The 21768-nt window shown below is 56.1% G+C and overlaps 1 protein-coding gene across 1 annotated transcript; it reads right to left on the reverse strand.

The window, feature by feature from the left end:
• Positions 1-202: 202 nt before the first annotated feature.
• LMNB2 (lamin B2) lies at positions 203-20474 on the reverse strand. Its single transcript, XM_043466082.1, has 12 exons — positions 20158-20474; positions 11644-11780; positions 8237-8393; positions 7962-8087; positions 6174-6344; positions 5959-6084; positions 5611-5831; positions 5206-5494; positions 5006-5113; positions 4394-4513; positions 4116-4229; positions 203-2929 (listed from the first exon to the last, which is right to left on the reverse strand). The coding sequence occupies exons 1-12, from the start codon at positions 20428-20430 to the stop codon at positions 2888-2890; spliced, it is 1884 nt and encodes a 627-aa protein (XP_043322017.1). The 5' UTR covers positions 20431-20474; the 3' UTR covers positions 203-2887.
• Between the last annotated feature and the right edge of the window lie 1294 nt (positions 20475-21768).

Below are 21768 nucleotides of genomic sequence, written 5' to 3' on the forward strand. Positions count from 1 at the left end.
GACGATGGGCGCGCCTACCCTGCGCTTTGCAAGCCCCGTAGGGGACCAAGAGCGCTGCGGGGGGTCGGTGGATCAGATGGGGGAATGCAGAAAACCCTAGCGGTCCGCGCGGTCAGATGGGGGTCCTAAGACACCCGCTTAACTAGTGGCCTGGGCTCCTACTGCAGCAGCCTGGCGTGGGAGTAGTAACTCACGGGCAGAATTTAAAACCAAAATGTTTTATTGGATGTTGTACAAAAAAGTTTCCAGTCTTAAAACGTAGTTTACAAATCATTGGAGGAAAGAAAAGATCACACGTTTGGCATGCATCTTAAAAATCACCATCCGAAATGTGTCTAGACAGCCGGTTGCTGAAACTGAGTCCCCTGGCGTGTAGTGCTGATGACCCTTTTGGGCTCGGAATTAAGACCTTTCCAATAGCGTTAATGTCCTTGAGGAATGGCAGTCCCCGCTCGGATGTGCTGATATAAATAGAACTGCTGGGTAGACGGTGTGGTAAAAACAAGCCCAGGTCAGAGCCTGGCTGTGATGAAAACTGAGCCCAGACCACGGGGGAAAAGGCGTCCGTGTCTCCCGGGCACTGGGTCCCTTCCGAGGGCTGGGCCGAGTGGTTGTTTCTCCTCACATGACACCGGCTCAGAAAAAAATCGCTTCTGCATCATTTCAAGTGGCTTAAAGTTAAGCACGTTTAAGAACAAGTGCAAATTCTGTTTTTCAGGCCAAGGCTGACCTTGTAACATTGGACTTTGTCTTGTGTTTCCAACTACTTGATTACCAAAGACTGTCACCAACATCCAGCCACAACTGGCCACCGGTCCAGCGGACCCTCCCCTCACCAGTCAAGGGCATCCCAGCCTGCCAGGGCCACTTCCCCGGCTCCACTCAAGACCTCAGTCAGGCAATCACTGGGCGGGGATGAGACCAAGACCTGGCTGAAATCAAGAAGTCATCTAATGAGCCTGGGGGTTCTGCAAGCACTGGGCAAACCCTGGGGCTGTTTTTCAGGCCCTCTGGGCCTGCCGGGAGGGAGGGGCCCTCTCCTTTCCTTCCTGAAGTCCTCAAGCCCAGCCTTCCTGCTTCACACCCGGAATTCCAGGACACAGCTTCGATCCCCAGAGATTTCCAAAACACCCTGAAGGGTGTGGCCGAGACTAGTGCAGTTTCCACTTGTCCCAGGACCACCCAGACCCCATCATGCTCTCCAGACCCTCATGGTCCACTCAGCTCCTGTTATGCCAGGGGAAGGGAGCAGCCTGCACCCGGAGGCACTCCTGGAGGGGGGTAGGGGTGAGGGAGGCGGGTACAGAGAAGGTGCTGTCAGGACAGGACGCTTCTCAGGGGCGGCACCATTTTTCTGGAGAGGCCACCTCCCTCCACAGGGCAAGCACAGCCCTCGGGCCAAGGACTCTGGTGGCCAAGGAAAGATGCCCAGACTTAAAGCCTTGGCCTGCAGGAAGATTCTGACCTGGTAGCAGCTTGGTTTTCCCAGTGGCTGACACTTTTCTGTTCTGGGGCTTGGGCCTTCCTCACCATGAGCAGTTCCCACAGAAAGGAGGTGGATGGGCTGCTCCAGCCTTGGGTAAATCCCGAGGGGCTGGCACTCAGCCTACCTGGAAGCACGCTGCCTTCAGGGGCCAGCCCGCCTCCATGGCTCAGTATTGCGTCTTTAAGACTTGAGCTGCGCTTTCTGAAGAGTCAGCCAAGGGTGCAAAGCCCACAGGGACAGAGCCCCCTGATGCCACCCCCACTGTGGGACTGTCCCAGTGACCCTTGAGTGAGCCCCTGAGGTGGGAGCCTGGCAACCTGTGTACTGACCAATGTAAAAAAATAAATATCCATTAAAAAAATAACTTCTGTGTATCTACGTGGCGCGGGTCAAAGGTGAACTGATGCAGGGAGGGGGGTCTCTGGGTGATCAAAAGCTGGGCTGTGGCATGGAGCATCCCACAGAGGTCCGCTGGCACGGGCAGGTCTGTCTAAGAAACCTCGTTTCAGCAGGAAGCTACAGAGGAACTAGTGTATCAGTGTGCACCCAAGAACACAGGAGTGGGTGTGCCCTGTGCGCAAGGCACAGAGCTGGAGCCACGGAGTCCCACGGCTCGCCCTCGTCGCCCTCCGCCGACTGGAGGGCAGAAAGCGGTGTCGCACATGGCCATCATGTCCAAGGTTGTCACACTCATCCCTTTGACACTGACCTGGAGGTAAGTCTCAGAGAGGAATCGTCCCCAGGTCCCAAGCTTCCTTCTTGCCTGTCCCACAGGGTGAGGAAGTTGACTGCAGAAAGGTCCAGAAATGTGAGGCTCCGGCAGCCAGAGAGGGAGCCAAGCGGCCCGCCCCACACACCCGACTCCCAAGGGCCGAGCAGAAACCGCCCGAAGCCCAGGTCTGACAGTACAAGCTGCTTCCAGCCCTCCTTCCGGTGCTCAGTTGGCTGAGCCACGGAAACTCTGCAGGGGTGCCCCTCCTCCCCACCAGGTCAGAAGCTGGATTCTGAATTTGTTTTTTTTGAAAGCTTAAATGAAACAAACTATGGGATCCTTATGCAGTTTCACTCTGTCCACCCCAGGCCTCCTCTCCTGCCCCGACTCCAGGCTGCAGCAGAGACCCACGCAGCTGATGGGCCTCCTCCCACCCCTGCTGGACTCCCCAAAGTCTGCTAGCCACTAGGCTCCTGGGCTGGTGGTCAGGGCACCCACACAGTCTGGTCAGTGGTGAAGGGTCCCAGGAAACCCGCTGACAGGAAAGATCAGTAGAGACCCACCCCCATGCTCTGGCAGTTTGCTTAAAAATTCTCTAGAAATGTACCAAGGATTAAAGAAGCCAATGATATAAAAATAGTTTTCAGTGGCTCTGGGTAAAGAAAGACATGTGATGAGGCGTGTTCGGTTCACATGACGCGGCAGCCTCGAGAGGTGGTCCTCGGGTCCCCCTGGAAGGAAGGATGGTGCAGTGAGGTGAGCCCGGGGTGGCAGGCACATGCCAACCTGGCCAGGCAGGTAGCTGGTGGCCCCCTGCCCTCCCACCAGGAGGGGCTGAACCAGGCTGGGGCCTGAGCCACCAGGGAAGCTCAGCTTCCAACAAGATGACCCCAGCCTCCATGGCTCCTGTTCCAGAACCTTCCATGTCTCCCTCACTCCTGTTCTGAGCCACAAGACTCATTACAATGGTCTTAGAGCCAGAAAAGCCCTGCACTCATGTCTCGTTCAGCGTGGTTCCTCAGCCCCCCATCCTCCCCACAAAACCATTATGAAGTCACCAGCTTATCAGTCTGGTGGAATCACAGTAACAGCAGGTGGGCTGAGAAGCCCTGGGGCTGTACCAGAGTCACTTTGAGATATAATCAGCTTTGCAACCCCATTCCCGGTGTCCCTAGGCGGGTACCAGAGGTCCACACAACAGGCAGGCCCAGGGGGCAGGGCAGCTGACCCCACAGCCTGTCTGCTGTGAGCTCTGTGGCCTGGGTGATGCCCAGGGCAGCTGCATGAACAGGGCCTGGGGGGTGTGTGTGTGTTTTTGAACAGGGCCTGGGGGGTGTGTGTGTTTGAACAGGGCCTGGGGGGTGTGTGTGTGTGTGTTTGAACAGGGCCTGGGGTGTGTGTGTGTTTGAACAGGGCCTGGGTGTGTGTGTGTGTGTGTGTGTGTGAACAGGGCTGGGGTGTGTGTGTGTTTGAACAGGGCCTGGGGTGTGTGTGTGTGTGTGTGTGTGAACAGGGCTGGGGTGTGTGTGTGTTTGAACAGGGCCTGGGGTGTGTGTGTGTGTGTGTGTGTGTGTGTGTGTGTGTGTGAACAGGGCTGTGTGGTGTGTGTGTTGAACAGGGCCAGGGGTGTGTGTGTGTGTGTGTGTGTGTGTGAACAGGGCTGGGGTGTGTGTGTGTGTGTGTTTGAACAGGGCCTGGGGTGTGTGTGTGTGTGTGTGTGTGTGTTTGAACAGGGCTGGGGTGTGTGTGTGTGTGTGTTTGAACAGGGCCTGGGGTGTGTGTGTGTGTGTGTGTGTGTGTTTGAACAGGGCTGGGGTGTGTGTGTGTGTGTGTATACGCGTGCCTGGGAGCCTTTACCTGCTGGTGGAAAAGATCCTGTGTGTGTGTGTATACGCGTGCGTGCCTGGGAGCCTTTACCTGCTGGTGGAAAAGATCCTCCTCTCCAAACTCAGCTGCCTCGTCCTCGCCCTCCTCCCCATTCTCGGTCTCCCGCACCACCGAAGACTGCTTCACGGTTCTCATGGCCACTTCCTGTACAAGATGAGAGCTGCAGACAAACCCCTCCCCACCCCAGGAGCCCAGCTTGCAGGGGAGGCAGTCGGACACCCAGGCCCAGGCTGCACTCATGTGCCTGGCGGCCAAGGCTCCATCCACCCAGGAGGGGCCCCAAGACCCAGGCAGCGGGAGGCACTCACCTCCCCATCAGCATTGACCAGGGTGGTCCGGAAGCTCTCACCGGTGCCCCAGCTGTTCTGGCTTTTCCACACGAGTGTGGATGGGGGGCTGTGAGCCACCCCAGCTCCAGCTGCCCACACCTGGGGACACAGGAAGGCTTCCCTGTTAAAGTGGGCTCCAATTCTACTGGTCACCAGCCAGCCATTCATCACAGGTCCCCTTGATGCCCTGGGTGTTTAATCCTTCTAGGACTCTTAGATCCTGCCCAGGGATGTTAATCACTCCAGTATGGAAGAAGAGACAGGTTCACAGTGGCCAAGGGCTTTCATCTCAGTAAATGAGCCAGGCTGGGATCAGGTGACCTAGAGTCTGTGCCTGTGACTTTAACATGGCTGGCACTTTGCCTGCCAGCCCAGACAGACAGCCTAGACCCAGTCCCACCCATACCGTGGGCCCCTGGCACATCACTCAGGCCTCCCAAGAGCTCCAGGGAAGGCTCCGATGAAGAAATGTGGACACACAAGCCATCTGCGATCGCAGTCAGCTGTTCTCAGTGGTGGGTCCCCTGCGGTGCCCATCCCCCTGCCCCATCCCAGCTACACTTCACAACCTGCCCATCCGCAGCCACCTACCGTGACAGTCTGGCCAGCCCGCAGCACATACTTGGGGGTGAACTTGTAGGAAATCTCCTCCCCTTCTAGGACCTGCCTCTTGATCCTCCAGTTGCCCAGAGACTGATCCTGAGGAAGGGCGCTGGCGTTGGCACAGGGCTCTGGGCAACCCCGGGGGGCCTCCCCTGAGGGGGTTGGCGCGGCACGGGGTGAGGCCTCACCTTGTCAGAGCTGTTCTTCAGTTGCACGAACCTGCCCTCCAGATCGATCTCCTCGATGCTGACGCTGCCTGAGGCCGAGGCCTGCTGCGCCAGGTGGAAGCTGCCGCTGCTGCTGGTACCGCTGCTGGAGCCAAGGCCACTGGAGCCTGTGCCCGGAGGCTCCTCCACCTCCAGCCGCTTCCGCTTGCTGCGGCCCGGGCGCCCGGGTGTGGACACGCTGCTGCCGCTGCTGCTCATTGTGGCCCGTGAGATGGTGATCCGCGACGATGGGCTGGGGGACAGCTTCAGCCTGGGGGCGGGGGTGCGGGGTTATCAGGGGCTGAGGTCCAGGGGTCGGGTATTGGAGGGGGAGAGACAGCGCACTCGCCCCACCCCCTTCTCTCGCCCCGTCCCTGCTACGCCCACCTCTCCTCCTCGCCCTCCAGCAGCTTTCGGTAGGCGCTAATCTCCATGTCCAAGGCCAGCTTGACGTCCAGCAGCTCCTGGTACTCGGCCAGCTGCTGCTGCATCATGTCCCGCATCTCCATCATCTCTCGCTCTTTGGCGTCCAGCATCTTCCGGAACTTGTCCCGCTCCCCAGCCACAGTCTCCTCTAGTTCACGGATCCGGTCCTCGCCCGCGCTCGCCTGCAACAGGGTCCACGCGCGTCATGGTGGGGAAAGCCCACCCAGCCGCAGGCCTCTGGGGCCGTGGGAGGGGATGAGGCGGGACAGGGCCCGAGGAGGGATCGGGGCTGGGGCTCTGGTGTGTCACCTGCTTCTGGAGGCCGGAGAGCTGGTAGCTGAGGGATTCTACCCGCATGCGGGCCTCCTTCAGCTCTTCCCGGGCGGCGCTGGCAGCCTTGTCGTTCTGGTCGGAGCTCAGCTTGGCGTTGTCCAGCTGCGGAGACAAGGGCAGGCATGAGGGCCGGCACAGAGGGCGGGGGTGGACGGCCCAATGCCCACCGGCAGGCATGCTTGCGTGCGCACCTTGGCTTGGTAGGTCTGCTCCAGCTCCAGACGGTACAGCCGCACTTGCTCGTCGTGCTGGGCGCGCAGCTCCTCCAGCGCCTGGGCCATCTTGAAGTCATACTCCTGCTGCCGGCTGCTGTCCACCTCCACCAGGCGGCGCTCGTGCCGCCGCCGCGTCTCACGCACTTCCTGCAGACATAGCCCCGCGCTCACTGCCTGCCTTGGTCCTGTCACAGGCGTCCCTGACTCCCCCGCAGCAGGAACGAGGGCGCCCGATTCTGCCACTGGTGGCCGTCTGGGGTAGACCCGGGCCACCTGTTCACACCCACACCACGATTCACAACCACCCAAGAACCATGACCCAGAGCCCCCAGCTAACTGCCGATTAACACACCTATGCCTTCACACACAGGAGCATCATTCAGCCCTGAAAAGGAGAGAAGCCCTGATACTCCCTACCACGTGGACCCTGAGAACAGGACGCTCAGTGAGAGAAGCAGACACAGAAGGACACACAGGGTGTGATTCCACTGATGGGAAACGTCCAGAGAAAGCTGATCCACAGAAAGAGTGGGTTCCTGGTTGTCAGGGACTAGGGGAGGGGATGGGGGTGACTGCTGATGGGGGTGGGCTTCTATTGCGGTGATGGAATGTTCTGGAACTAAACAGTGATGGCTGAACGATCCTGTACTAAATTTCATTAAATTGTATGTTTTAAAAATAGTTTTGTTATATAGGAAAACTGGAAGAATGCTAATGGAAGCACCTACAGAATTTCTTTTGGGGGTAATGTTCTGGAATTAAGGGGATGGCTGCACAGCTCTGGGAATGGACTAAGATCCAGTCTACATGGTAAACTTTGAAAGCTTTCTGGTAGGGGACTATTTCAATAAAGCTGTTAATAAAAAAAAGAATTCTTAAAAAAAAAAAAAATTCCTAATATGGCCCATCACAGGGGCCTGGGATCTAGGATAGAACAGCAGTGGGTCATGGCAGTGACCAGCTGGCCCTGACCGCACGCACCAGGAGCTGACCAGGCAGTGGTGGGGTCAAGGGCAGGTGGGGAAGCCCCACTTGACAAAACTCCCTGCACAGACGTCAGTCACATGTGTCTGGCCCCCGTGGGTGAAGACAACAGGAACGTGTCCACAGGAAGCCACTGCGTTCACAGCCAAGGAGCACAGTGTACCCTCAGCCCGTACCCCACCCCTGGCCCACCTCAGGGGCCCTCCCGCCCCCTAGGCCTCCTCACGGGATCCAGGGCGGCTCTGGCTGCAGCGGGGCCCGGCAGGAGCTGGAGGCCACTCCGCAGTTGCATGGGCATCTCCCCCGACCGCACACTGCAGCGAGCCTGGCAGTGGCTGCCTCCGGGTTCCATCTGGGCTGTGACAGCACAATGGGCCAGGACCAGGTGGGAGGCCAGTGGGGGCAGGGCCTAGTCAGTCCTGCCAAACCAGGGAGCCGAGGCCCAGAGGCAAGGAGGCCGGGGAAAGTCTGCAGGAGCCTGAATGATGACCCCGAGACACATGCCCATGTGCTGATCCCCAGGGTCTGCCAATGTAGCCTTCCTGGACAAAGGTCTTTGCAGGTGTGATTAAGATACAGGGCTCAAGACCATCCTGGACTATCCGGGTGGCCCCAAACCCAAGGACAAGTGTCGCTATAAAGAGACGCAGATGCAGAGAGAGACAGAGAAGACAGCGGCGTGATGATGGAGGCAAGTATCAGATGAGTCCCTGAGGCAGGGAAAAGCGGGAAGTAGGGGAACACCCTGGCTCCTGCAAGGGGGTGGGGGGGATGACCCACCTCCTCAAAGACATCCTTGCGGAAGGCCAGCTCCTCCTGCAGGCTCTGGCAGCGGTTCTCCAGGTCCACGCGCATCAGTGTCTCCTTCTCCAGCTGCTTCTTAGCCACCGCGTGCCCATCCTCTGCCTGGAAATGCAGGACAAGCAGCTGGTGACACTGTCTGCCGCCACGTAAGGTCCTCGGGGATCTCCTGAGCCTCCGAACTCCCCTGGGGTATGGACTAGGCAGGGGTGGGGGTGAAGGGGGAGCCCACAGCCTTCACTGCCTGCAGCTACCTTAGCCAGCTGGGCCCGCAGCTCTGCCACATCGTTCTCCAGGGTGCGCTTGTCGCTGAGTGCGGCCGCTAGCTCAGCCTCGCTTCGGTGGAACACGGACTCCAGGTCCCTGACGCGGCCCTGGGCCACTGTGAGCTCGCCCTCCTTCTTCTTGGCGCTGAAAGTCAGGAGCAGAAGTTAGTAGGCAGCACTGACCCCAAGGACAAGTTCATGGCTGCCTCGGGGCCCAGACCCTCACCTACCCATGCTCTCAGTACCAGAGCCTCATCGTCAGCACCAAAGGGGCCCTGTCTTCAAATCCGCTCCGCCCCACAGGGACCCCGCCAGCCACTGAAAATAACCCTCAAGATGTGGGTTTTCCTGTCCTTTTCCCTGACTTTTGGGCACAGGAGGAGGGACTATTTACAGGAGAACTCTGATTTTTTTTTTTAATGTATAATTTACTAAAGTAACAAATTAAAACTCTGGCCTTTTAAACGTTGATCTCATTTGTAAAGTTAAGCTATTTCAGGCAGGCTCCCTGAACTTCTAATAGATATCTCCAATGTGAAACATCTAAGATGCCAAAGAGACTTTCTAAATACACAACTCTCTCTTTTGTTTTTTTGGCTGCACTGTGCAGCATATGGCATCTTAGTTCCCTGACCAGGGAGCGAACCCAGGTTCCCGGCACTGGAAGATCGGAGTTAGCCACTGGCCCACCAGAGAAGTACCAACATACAACTCTTTTTTTTTTTTTTAACATACAACTCTTAATAGCGTGAACATTTCTGAATGGCGCTCTAAATCTCTTTGGGGTTGAAAGCTACCCACTTCCCCACCAAGGAACTGAAACTGCGCCCTGCCCAGCACCAGTGGGGACAGCACAGTGGTGGCTGGATCAGCATCACCCTTCCTGGGTCCTGATGACCACAGACGTCCCCAGACATGGCCCGGTGTCGCCAGGGCGACAGGAGCAGAGGCATTAGGAAATGTGGAGAATCTCTCAAGACTGTCACCCTGTGCTACGGAGCTGAAGAAGGACACAGAATGGTCTGGGAAGCAGGGGTGCTGGCGACCCTCAGTGGCTTAAGTTTCTGATGCTTGACAGCTTAAGGGTACAAAGTTCCTCCCCTGGAACCGTAATTCCTGGAGGATTAGGCAGGAGAGCCCAGCCTGTCAGGTCCTCCACCCGCGTTTCCGTCATCACAGGGTTTTCGCAGTACTCATGGTTGAAAAAAAGAAAAGCACAGGCTGTCACCTCACAGCAGGTACACCCTGTTCAGGGTCACGGGCCACCCACACCGTCTGCAAGGGCTCTGAGCCCAAGAGCAGGAAGTAAGGCCGGTAGGCAAATCGCCTGCAGACCCAAGTACTCGAGACTGGGGAAGCCTTTCCTCGAGAGCGGGGGCCAAGGTAAGTCACCGGCCCGGGTGCCCGATGGAGGGGCAAAGCTGTCACTGAAGCCGTCATAGGAGCCTGTGACAGGCCCAGGCCCTGGGGAGGCGTCGTGACACATGTGACATCAATGCCAGGCTCGAGCTAGACAAAGCGTTCTGTTATCTAAGGGTGCCCACCCTGAGTGTAAATTAAGAAAGGCGGAAAAGCATGCCCCAGATCGGCCTCAGAGGTTCTGTGTGCGCGGAGGCTCACAGACACGCTCACTTTTCTCTCTTTAAAATGTTACTTCTGTATTGTGGCTGTGCTGGGTCTTCACTGCTGCGCAGGCGTTTCTCTAGCTGTGGCAAGTGGGGGCTACTCTCTAGTTGTGGTGTGAGGGTTCTCTTATTGCCGAGCACGGGGTCTAGGGCACACAGGCTTCAGTAGCTGCGACTTGCAGGCTCTAGAGCACAGGCTTGGCAGTTGCGGTGCACAGGCTCAGCTGCTCTGAGGTGTGTGGGATCCTCCCAGACCGGAGATGGAAACCGTGTCCCCTGCATTGGCAGGTGGGCTCTTTACCACTGAGCCACCCGGGGAGCCCTCGTTTTCCTCCTTACGTTAACTGCATTATCTGCCTTCTCCCCAGGGAGCATCTATGTCTCTGACAAGCAGAAACCTGACTTCTCAGCCCACCCAAGGAGTCACACGCAGGTTCAGGGTGTCTGGAAGATTCCAGAACCTGTGTGGATGTGACAGAGAGAGGCTGGGGGAATTCCAGAACTCTCCAGCATTCTCCAAAAAGCATGTCACTTTTTAATTCACAGTCATAACACACGGATGGGCTGTCCTGTCTACCTGGCCCTACTGCCTCGCCAGACACCAGGTGACCGTGCCGTGCGGGTCTGCCTCTGGGCTCGCTGCTCTGCTCCAGGCGGGAACCAGAAACGCCCCGCTAAGTGACAGGGGACAGTCCGCGGAGGCGGCACACGCTGGTCCCAACCGTAGGGCATTGTGGCAACGGCAGCGCTGTGGAGAGAGGAAGGACCCCCGGCCTCCAGGGGCTGGCGGTGTGGGGAGGTGCAGATTTTGAGGGCAGGGACCACGCCCTGTGACACGATGTGCACACTAGGTGAGCACCATGCTGGTGCACACGTGTCCACACCCAGAGCGCGCGGGACACCAAGGGCCAGCCCCTGTGTGAGGTGGGACTCAGCTGATGAAAATGTGTTCATATGGGCTCATCAGTGTAACAATGTAGCACACCCATTACCGGGAGATGCTCGCCACAGGGGACCCTGGAGGGGGGTCTGGGGCACCCTGTGTTTTCCACTCATTCTCCTGCAAACCTAAAACTGCTCCTCCCCAAAAAAGTAAAAAAGTCTAATTAGAAAAGAAGAATCCCACACACATGAAGGCGACCCTCAGCTGCCGCCGGGACTGTGAACGGCGCCTCCGGAGCTGGTTCCGCTGAGCCAGGGGATCCTGGCCGAGTCTCCAGACCTCGTGCTCAGCGTCCCTGTAGCCAGGCTGGCCTGCCGGGGTCGCCGTGAGCAAGGGTGGAGGGGTCCTGATCTAAACACTCACTGAGTTCACGTCACTTCATTCCTTCTGCTACCGTCATCACCAGCGCTGCCTCGTTCTCCAGACTTGTGACACTTTTACTGGGGAGCAGCCAGGAGATGGTGCTTTGCGATCGGGAAGATAAGGTCACCCACCGCTCCCCGGCTTCCCAGGGCGGGCACAAGGGGGGAAAGGGGGTCAAGGCTGGCTCTGTGGCCTAGAGCACCTCTTCGCTGGGGAAGGGTTGGGGGGCGTGGTGGTGCCAGCTACCAGAGGATTCAGTCCCAGGGGATCTGCTGAGGTTTCACCTCTGGAGGCCAATTCTTTGGAGGGGATAATGGTGCTGGACAGGGCAGCCAGAGGGCCAGGCCCCAGAACCCACACGGCCCGCTCCCAGGAGGGCCCTGCAAGTCGGGGCCCTCCCACCACACACAGGGTGACGACCCCCGCCTCCTGCCCCATGCGCGGTCACACCGCCACAGCCCCACCTCTTGGTGGCCTCCTCCAGGTCGGCCCTCAGCTTGCCCATTTCAATCTGCAGGCAGGCACGGTCCCGGGCCGTCTCATCCAGCACCCGGCGGGCGTCGGCCAGCTCCGCCTCGTACAATGTCTTGATGCCGCTCACCTGTGGGGACAGCGGGCTGAGGTGAAGCCCTCTTCCCCACCAACACAGTGCCACTCACCCGCATGGGCCCCCCCGGCAGGGCCCCCCTGCAGCCTGCCCAGGTCACCAGCCCCCATCAGGTCACACCTGTCAGCTGGACACACACTCAGGTCTCCCTGCTCTACCCCAAGGGGCCCGGAGCTGTGCACATATTTAAAAGTATCAGGGACCAAAAGGACAGGGAGATGCCTTTTCCCCCCTAAGGATGGCCATCACAGAGACCACAGCAAGTGTCAAGAGGATGGGGAGAAGCTGGCACCCCCATGCATGGCAGGGGGGGTTGGTGCCGCCATCATGGAAGACAGGTTGGCAGTTCCTCAGATGGACCAACAGCAATCACCGACCCAGCAATGCCACCCCCACCGCCCGCTGGCATCTACCTGGGAGAAGTAACACACGTGTACACAAAACCCATGCACACACGTTCACAGCCACATCACTGCTAACAGCCCCAAAGGGGAAACACCCTAAGGGCCCATCAGCAGGTGATGGATGGACACAATGCGGTCCCTCCACACCTGGGGCATCCCTCAGCCCTGAAAAGTGGTGAAGCCCAGACACTCGCTACCACGTGGACAGGCCCTGAGAACACAATGCTCAGTGAGAGAAGCAGACACAGGACACACACGGTGCGATTCCACTGATGGGAAACGTGCAGAACAGGCCGATCCACAGACACAGGGAGTGGGCTCCTGGTTGTCAGGGGCTGGGGGAGGAGTATGGGGGGAGGAGAAAGCTATGGGGACGAGGTTTCCTTTTTAAGTGCGATCCTTGTTAGAGATACAGATGAACGTGGGCAAACTCCAGGAGATGGTGAGTGACAGGGAAGCCTGGCATGCGGAAGTCCATGGGGTCAAGAAAGAGTCGGACATGACTTAGCAACTGAACATCAACAACATAATTGATGTACCACACCATATAAGTTATAGGTGTACAATATAGTAATTCACCATTTGTAAAGGTTATTCTCCATTTATACTTATTATAAAATACTGAGTATACCCCCTGTGTTGTAAGTATATCCCTGTAATTTATATACTTTATACATAGTGGTTTGTTCCTCTTAATTCCCTACCACTATCTTGCCCCTCCCCAGGAAGGAGCTTCCTTTAGGGGAATGGAATGTTCTGGAATTAGAAGTGATGGTTACCCAGTTGTAAATCAATTAAATACCACCGAACTTAAGAGTTTAATTGGATGAATTGCATGAGATGGGAATTCTGCCTCTATGAGGCGGTTACAGGGGTTTCCCTGGAGGCTCAACGGTAAAGAACCTGCCTGCCAAAGAAGACCCAGGTTTGATCCCTGGGTCACAAAGATTCCCTGGAGAAGGGAATGGAAACCCACCCCAGTATCCTTGTCTGGGAAATCCCATGGACAGAGGAGCCTGGCGGGCTACAGTCCACGGGTTGCGGAGTCAGACACGACTGAGCAACTAACAAAAAAAGCAGTTAAAACCCTTCCTGGGACTGACAAAAGGCCGACAGAGGGTGACAAGGCAGCTAGCTTTGCAAGTGGCCAAATCCTTCAAGCGAGGCTTCAACAGTATGTGAACAGAGAAATTCCAGATGTATAAGCTGGATTTAGAAAAGGCAGAGGAACCAGAGATCAAATTGCCAACATCCACTGGATCACAGAAAAAACTAGAGAATTTCAGAAAAACATCTGCTTCATTGACTATGCTAAAGCCTTTGACTGTATAGATCACAACAAACTGTGGAAAATTCTTAAAGAGATGGGAGTGGAAAATTCTTAAAGAGATGGGAATACCAGAACACCTTACCTGCCTCCTACAAAACCTGTACGCAGGTCAAGAAGCAACAGTTAGAACTGGACATGGAAGAACAGACTGGTTCCAAATTGGAAAAGGAGTATGTCAGGGCTGTATATTGTCATCCTGCTTATTTAATTTACATGCAGAGTACATCATGCAAAATACCCGGCTGGATGAAGCACAAGCTGGAATCAAGATTGCTGGGAGAAATATCAATAACCTTAGATATGCAGATGACACCACCCTTATGACAGAAAGCAAAGAGGAATTAGACTCTTGATGAAGGTGAAAGAGGAGAGTGAAAAAGCTGGCTTAAAACTCAACATTCAAAAAACGAATATCATGGCATCCAATCCCATCACTTCTCGGAAAATGGATGGGGAAACAAGGGAAACAGTGAGAGACTTTATTTTCTTGGGCTCCAAAATCACTGTGGATAGTGACTGCAACCATGAAATTAAAAGACCCTTGCTCCTTAGAAGAAAAGCAGTCACAAGCCTAGACATCATATTAAAAAGCTGAGACATTACTTTGCCTACAAAGGTCCGTCTAGTCCAAGCTATAGTTTTTCCAGTAGTTGTGTATGGATGTGAGAACTGGACAATAAAAAAGGCTGAGTGTCTTCGAGCTGTGGTGCTGGAGAAGACTCTTGGGAGTCCCTTGGACTGCAAGGAGATCAAACCAGCCAATCCTAAAGGACATCAACCCTGAATATTCATTGGAAGAAATGACACCAAAGCTGAAACTCTGAGTACTTTGGCCGCCTGATGTGAAGGACCGACTCCCTGGAAAAGACCCTGATGCTGGGAAAGATTGAAGGCAGGAAGAGAAGGGGACAACAGAGCATAGGATGAGATGGCTGGATGGCATCACCTACTCAATGGACAGGAGTTTAAGCAAGCTCCGGGAGATAGTGAAGGATGGGGAAGCCTGGCGTGCTGCAGTATACATGGGGCTGCAAAGAGTCAGAATGACTGAACAGCTGAACAACTACCACCACTTCCCACAAAGCTGCAAGACAGCAGTGAGTGTCTGTGCCCGGGCTCAGAGGGCGGCTCAGAGCCGGCGAGGGGCCCTCCTTCCACAGGAAAGGCCCACAGGAGCTGCCTGGGCCCTGCCGCTTGGTGGGGGGGATCACTATCCTGGTCTGCCTGAGACCTGGGAATTCTCAGGGTTAAAACCAGAGTGTCCCAGGCAGGTCAGGACCAGCCTGTGCGAGTTGGATTTGATAGCGGGTCTGAGACCCCCACCCTCTCCAGCCCTCCCGCCGCAGTCCAGCTCTCCTCGTCATTTCATCCCACAGGTGTGGGCTCTTAGTCATTTCACAGATGCGGAAACTGAGGCACGGGACAGCACACCGCCCTCTCCTGTTGGTACAGGCCAGAGAGGTCTGCTGGGGACAGTTCTGAGAGAGACACACGTGGGGATCAAGATGAAACAAGCCTCTCCCTCCTGTGCTCTGTTCACCCCGCCCCATCTCCACCTTCTGGAATAAACCCACCATCACCAAGAGCGGCCAACCTCACTGGGCACCCGGGTTCACAGGAGTGTCTCTGCCCTGTCTCCCACCATCTCATCTTCCAGAACTTTCCTGACCCCAAAGGAGGGCCTGGCACCCAGGCTGCAGTCTCGGACAAGATCTCTGGCCCCACAGACTGGCTCCTACTGGGCTTTCCTCCCCAGCTTCCCCTTTCGGCAGGAGGAGCACTGAAGGCCAAGACAGCAGGAAACAAAGGCGAGATCAGATGGGAAGCTGTCCCTCCCTGAGAGCCCAGGGTGAAGGGAACCCCGCACGTACACCTGACACTTAACTGATGGTGACTTCAGAGTTAATTTTGATTTTTTAAATATCTCATTAAGATGCCATTCATGGGGATTTCCCTGATGGTCCAGTGGTTAAGACTGCGCTTCCAATGCAAGGGGAATAGGTTTGACTCCTAGTCAGGGAACTAAGATCCCACATGCCATGAGGTGAGGCCAAAACAAACAAACAAAAAGCAAAAAGGAAAACAACAATGTATAGCCCTTATTTAAAATACTTTGTTGCTAAAAAATGCCAACCGTCGATTGAGCCTCAGTGACTTGTAATCCTTTTGCAATAGTGACATCAAAGGTCACTGATCACTCTGACAAATACTACAAATGAGAAAGTCGGAAATATCTCAAGAACTATCAAAATGTGACACAGAGACCCAAAGAGAGCAAATAATGCTGGAAAAAAATAGCACCGACAGCTTTTTTTTTTTGGCTGCACAGCTTGTGGGATCCTAGTTCCCTGAGCAGGGACTGAACCAACACACCTGCAAAGAAGCACAGAGTCTTCACCACTGGACTGCCAGGGAAGCCCTGCACCAACAGACTTGCCAGAGGCAGGGTTGCCGCAGACCTTCTATTAAAAAACTGTGTCTCAGTCAGATGATCCTCTATAGCCAGGCCCACAGCACAAAACCCCAGCCACCCACCTGCGGGACTAGAACGGCTTTTATATTTTTAAATGGCTGAGTAGAAAAAAACAAAAAAATATTTCATGATACAGGTACCCATATGAAATGCACACTTCAGTGTGCACAAATAAAGCTTTATTGGCACGCACCCTGGCCTGCCCCTCCGTGTACTGTCCGTGGCAGGTTCCCCACCAGCCGTGATGCCTGAGTTGAGTGCTTACACTTGAGACCCACAGAGCTGAAACCCCAGCCCTTTCCCAAAAACTTCTACCAAACCTGGAACCTGATCTATGGCACCAGGACGATGGAGAAAACTCTGCAGAGGAGGACGCGAGGTCACAAAGGCTCTTTCAGAGCAGGGAACAGGTGTTCCCGGCAGGCCTGTGCCTCCATGTGCTACGATGCTTGGGGTGTCCCGTGGGAGCCCCGGGCACAGCTCTGGCTTTTGTTCTGTCTTTAACGACCGGCGCTGCACAAGTGTAAAACTTGAGGAATCCCAACAGATGCGTTAGCATGTGTGGCCGTGAAGGGAGCAGAGTTCGCATAACCTGAGGTAGCCTTTTCCTAGGGTCCCAGACTTGCCCTGTGAGGCCCTGCCTGTGTCCCCGGGGACAAAACTGCCCCGGAGTTGACAACCACCGCCAAACTCCACAAACCCTGACCCTCCGCAAACCCTCCAACTCCCAGAGCCCAGCTCCTGCTCCCTGGGTCCATCTGGGGAGCACCCGCCCCCTGATCCCCACAGCAACAGGATACCTGGGCAGGAAGGGAAAAAATGTGAAGCCCAGGGGAACTCAACACCTGGTTGGGGGCTCCCTGGAGAAAACCCTTTCCTCCCTGGTCTACTCGAGCCACCCTCCGCCTCCCAGCACCCAAGACTCTTCCAACATAGAAATCTGGCCAGCCCTCAGCCTCCCAGAAGTCCTTCGGGTACACACGTGGCCATTCACCCTGTACAGCTCACCAGGCCAAAACACCCATCATCTGATTTCTGATGGGAAAGGCAAACATCCACACACGATCGGCGAGGGTCTGCGGACCAGAACATAACTTTTACCTTAGGCACCTGAACCCTCTGTGTTGATTACAAGTACGCTCACATTTTAAACAGCATCACCACTGGGTTCCTTAAGTGGCTTCTCAGCTTTGACACTAATAGCATTTGGGGCTGGATCGTTCTCTGTAGGGAGATGTCCTAGGCTCAGTGGGGATCCACTGCCTTGATGCCAGGAGTCCCCCAGTGTGACAACCACAGACATCTCTAGCCATCACCCAGTGTCCCCCAGGGGCAGATTCTTCCAGGTGAGAAGCTGCCATCCAGGTCAGAGGCCTGACACACCATGCCCTCCCACAGCCCTTGGCCTCTTCCAGGTCACTCCCTCCACGCAGCACACGTGACCAGCCCACCTCACTGCTCCAGCAGGTTACTGGCTCCCTCCACTGACCAGCTGAGGGGGCATTTGTCACCTCACCCCCAAGTTTCAGGAGATCAGGCTGGTGGGAACGCCCCACTCCTGCTGTGAACAAACACCTGTCATCTGGGTGGCTCCAGATCCTGGGCACAGCCCTGGGGGGCACCGTGTGGCGGGGCCCCTCCCGCTCCCACCCAGCAGTCCTGCGTCCCAACCAGCACGGGCAGCCGAGAAGTAAACCATGCCACTGCCTAGACACGTGGACAGCATCGAGTTCCCCGGGCACCTGCGCTCTCAGGCACCACACTCATCCAGAGGGGCCAGCACCCCACGTCCACTGCCTGCAGGTGGGAGGAGAGGCCGGGGTGAAGAACCCAGCACTGACCAGCCCAGCAGGCAGAACTTGGGCCTGCACTCCGAGGACCCGCATGCACTGCTGAGGCGGCACCACTGGGGCAGCCACTCCAGTCCCATCACACAGACGACAAAACCAAGCTTCCGGGGGGCTGAGTGACCCACCCAAGGTCACAGATTAAAAGCAGGGTTTGGATCCCAAGCTTTAATCTAATCCCAGATGACCTAACACACTACCAGCCACCAGACACCTGAGACACACTTTCGGGCCCATCCTGATCCCGGGGACCCAGGCAGGGGCAACAGAGCCCGCGGAGTGTTCCCTCAGGGCACTGTCATGTATTTTATTGCCTTTATTCTATAAAACAAATGTGAATTCATGGTGGCCCCACATACAAGCCCCCCAAATAGGTATTTATTATTATTTGCACTTTACAAAAGAGGCAGTGAGCTCAGAGAGGTTAAGTGATCTGCCCAAGGTTATACACACAGTAAGTGGCTCTCAGAAATGACCACCCCCCTAGCTCCCACTCCGCCCGCCACGCTCTCCTCCCAGAGGTCGTCACTGCGCCCATTCTTCGGAGAGGAAAGCTGAGGCTCCAAGCACTAAGTGCCAGCTTCAGGTCCTGGCTCTTCCACCGGGCCCACAGGGAACCACATGGTGGCCCCCTCCCCCTTATTCTGAGGGCCTGCCCTTGGGTTGGGGGGGCCTGTGGGAGAAAAGGAGCCCCCTAGGTTGGCAGCCAGTCATGATACACCCCACCCAGGATCCCCAGACCCCTGCCCTCACACCCACTTGGGGGGCAGGGCTTATCCAGCCCCTGCCCCCTCAGGTGCACCAAAACTTCTCCTGGTTCCCCAAGGCCTCACACCTCCCCCGCCCCTCACACCCCCCCAGGACAGGGCAGAAGCTACCAGACTCTCGTAGGCTCCTGCCCATTAGACAAGGGGGTCCCAGGGCCCAACGAAGGGCCTTCCAAATTTCCCAAGGGACCAGGGAGACACTGGACTCCCCTGCTCTGACCCCTACCCCCCAGGTCCTAGTAAAAGACTGAACTTACTGCCTGTGCTGTGCTGTGTTTAGTCACCTAGTCATGTCTGACTCTTTGTGACCCCACGGACTGAAGCACCCTAGGCTCCCCTGTCCATGGGGATTCTCCAAGCAAAAATACTGGAGTGGGTTGCCATGCCCTTCTCCAGGGAATCTTCCCAAACCAGGAATCAAACCTAGGTCTTCCACATTGCAGGCAGATTCTTTATGCCCCAGGTCCTGGTAAAAGACTGAATTTACTGCTTAATCCCACTCAATCCCCAAACTCCCCAGGATTCATCATGGGACTCCTGCAAAGTTCAAGGAGAACTGAGACCACTGACTCACCCCAGACCCTCCACTCCTCCTCAGAGACTGGAGAAATCTCCCCCAAGTTTTCCTGTAGAACACCCAAACACATCCCTGAAGACTCTCCACAACTCCTTTTGTTGGGGGGGTCCACCCTGGCTCACGCCCCATCACTCAGGAGCTCCCCGATCTCCTCAGATCCCTTGGTAGGCAGAGCCTGCTCCATCTCCCCCTACCCTCCAAGGTCCCCTGGGGACCCTTCAAAGGGTGGGGCCTGCCCAGGTTGCATCCCTCAATCAGGGCACCTCCCACCAACCCTTGGGGACACCTCAGAGGGGGAGACTACCCTAATGGACCCCTCACTCGGGCCCCCCCCAATCCCGAGTCCACTTCAGGGGACAGGTCAGCCCCAAACTCAAGGGATACAGGAAACACCCTGGAGACCCCTGATGGGTGGGGGGACCTGCCCCAGGGTGCAGCCCTCACTCAGGGTCCCCCAGCCCCCCCTGGGTACCCATCAGAGAACACGACTCACCCTAGCCTGCACCCCTGTCTCAGGGGATCCCCAGATCGGCAGGGATCCCTCGGGGGCGGAGCTAGTGCCAGTCTCCACCTCTCGCATGGGGTAGGGGCGGCAGAAACCCTTGGGGATCCCTCGTAGGCGCCCGCCCCAGCCCCCACCCCTCACTGAGAGCCCCTTGAACCTTCCCAGGGGCCCCTTAGGCATGCACCCCTCACTCGAGAGACCCTGAGAAGTTCCCGGACTCCTCGGTGGGCGGGGCAGGAACCAGTCTACCTCTCGCACGGGAGAAGTCCCCGAAACCCTCGAGGACCCTCATAGGCCGCGGCTCAGTCAAGCGTGTGACCCTCGCGCGGGGCCCCCGAAGCTCCCTGGGGACCCCTTGGTGGGCAGGGCCCGCCCCAGTCTCCCCCTGTTGCAGGAGCTTCCCCGAAACCCCCGGGGACCCTGAGAGACCGGCCCGCCCCAGCGGGGGCCCCCGGCGCCTGCGCTCACCTCGCGCGTGGTCACCTCCTCCCGTTCGGAGATCTTGAGCTGCAGCCGGTCGTTCTCCAGCTCCAGCGCGCGGACGCGGTCGATGTAGTGCGCCAGGCGGTCATTGAGCTCGCGCAGCTCCTCCTTCTCCTGCAGCCGCGACAGGCGCGTGGGCGACAGCGGCGTGGAGGGCCCGCCCGCGCGGCCGGCCTGCGGCGTGGCCATGGCGGCGGCGGCAGCAGCCGTTCGGGGTCCGCGCTGCTCGGAACGGCGGCCGCGGCTCGGCGGGCTCATTCAATCCGCGCCGCCGACCAAGATGGCGCCCGTCGCCCGCCGCCGCCGCCGCGACGGGGCAGCCTGGGACTTGTAGTCCGGCCGGCGCCGTGCGCAGCACGCCGGGAGCTGTAGTCTCCTGCTCAATTTCCCGCGTTGTCCGGGAGCCAAACAACCGGACCCCAAATCCCAGCTTGATCGCTGTGTGACCCCTGGGTTTCTTTCCGGGCCTCAGTTTCCCCTCTTGCATAACCTAACCCTACCTACGTCATCGGAGCCTCATTAAAATTACAAGTGGAGTGGTGAAGAAACTTCAGAAATGTCCGGTGATCTCACCAATATGTGGAATAAAAAACAAACAAAAAAACAAACAAAAAACCCAACACATCAGAAATACTCCAGGCTGCACCTAAGACCTGATGCAGCCAAATAAATAAATATCAGTATACATGTATATTTCCCAGGCTTATAGAGATATTGCCAAGTTATCCTCTGAAGAAGTTTACCAATTTACATTTTTGCAAAGATGTATGCATCATCTAACTTTTTAATTATTTCATTTATTTTAATTTCTTTTTAGGTCTATAAGCAAAGTTTTGCAGTTTTTTTTGTGTGTGTTTGATTTTTTTTGGGGGGGGTGGTTTTTAAGGTATAGTTATTTACAAAGTCGTGTTAATTTCAGGTGCACAGCCCAAGCACCTACATACAGAGAACAGATTGGTGGCTGGGGTTTGGGGATGTGAAGTGGGTGAAGGAAGTAAAAAATTACACATTTCCAGTTACAAAATAAATGTCATGGGGCTGTAATGGACAGCATGGTGTCTAGAGTTAATACTATATTGCATATTTGAAATTTGCTGAAACAGATCTTAAATATTCTCATCACAAGAAAAAATTCTGTAACTATTAATATGTAAGGTGACAGATGTTTACCTAGACTTATCAAACTATTAGTTTGTACATCTGAAGCTATATAATGTTATGACAATTATACCTCAATTTAAAAAAAATGTTCAGTGAAAGAAGCAACACAAAAGGCCACACAAATGTATGATTTCACTCATATAAAATGTCCAGGGATTTTCCTGAAGGTCCAGTGGTTGAGACTCTACGCTTCCAGTGCAGGGGGAATGGGTTTGATCCCCTGCGATTTCGGGGGTGGGGGGGGAGTAGGGAGGGGGAGGTGGCGTCCCATTCATTATAGGATGGCAGACAGCATCGCTGGGCTCCCCTCCCCCTCCCCGCCACCTTGATGCCAGGAGCACCAGCACCCATTCCAGTCAAGACAACCCAAAGTGTCCCCAGACTTTGCCACCTATCACCAAGGGGGCAATGTCACCCTCAGTTGAGAACCACTTC

Source organism: Cervus canadensis, chromosome 4, assembly GCF_019320065.1.
Source record: "Cervus canadensis isolate Bull #8, Minnesota chromosome 4, ASM1932006v1, whole genome shotgun sequence".
NCBI classification, from domain to species: domain Eukaryota; kingdom Metazoa; phylum Chordata; class Mammalia; order Artiodactyla; family Cervidae; genus Cervus; species Cervus canadensis.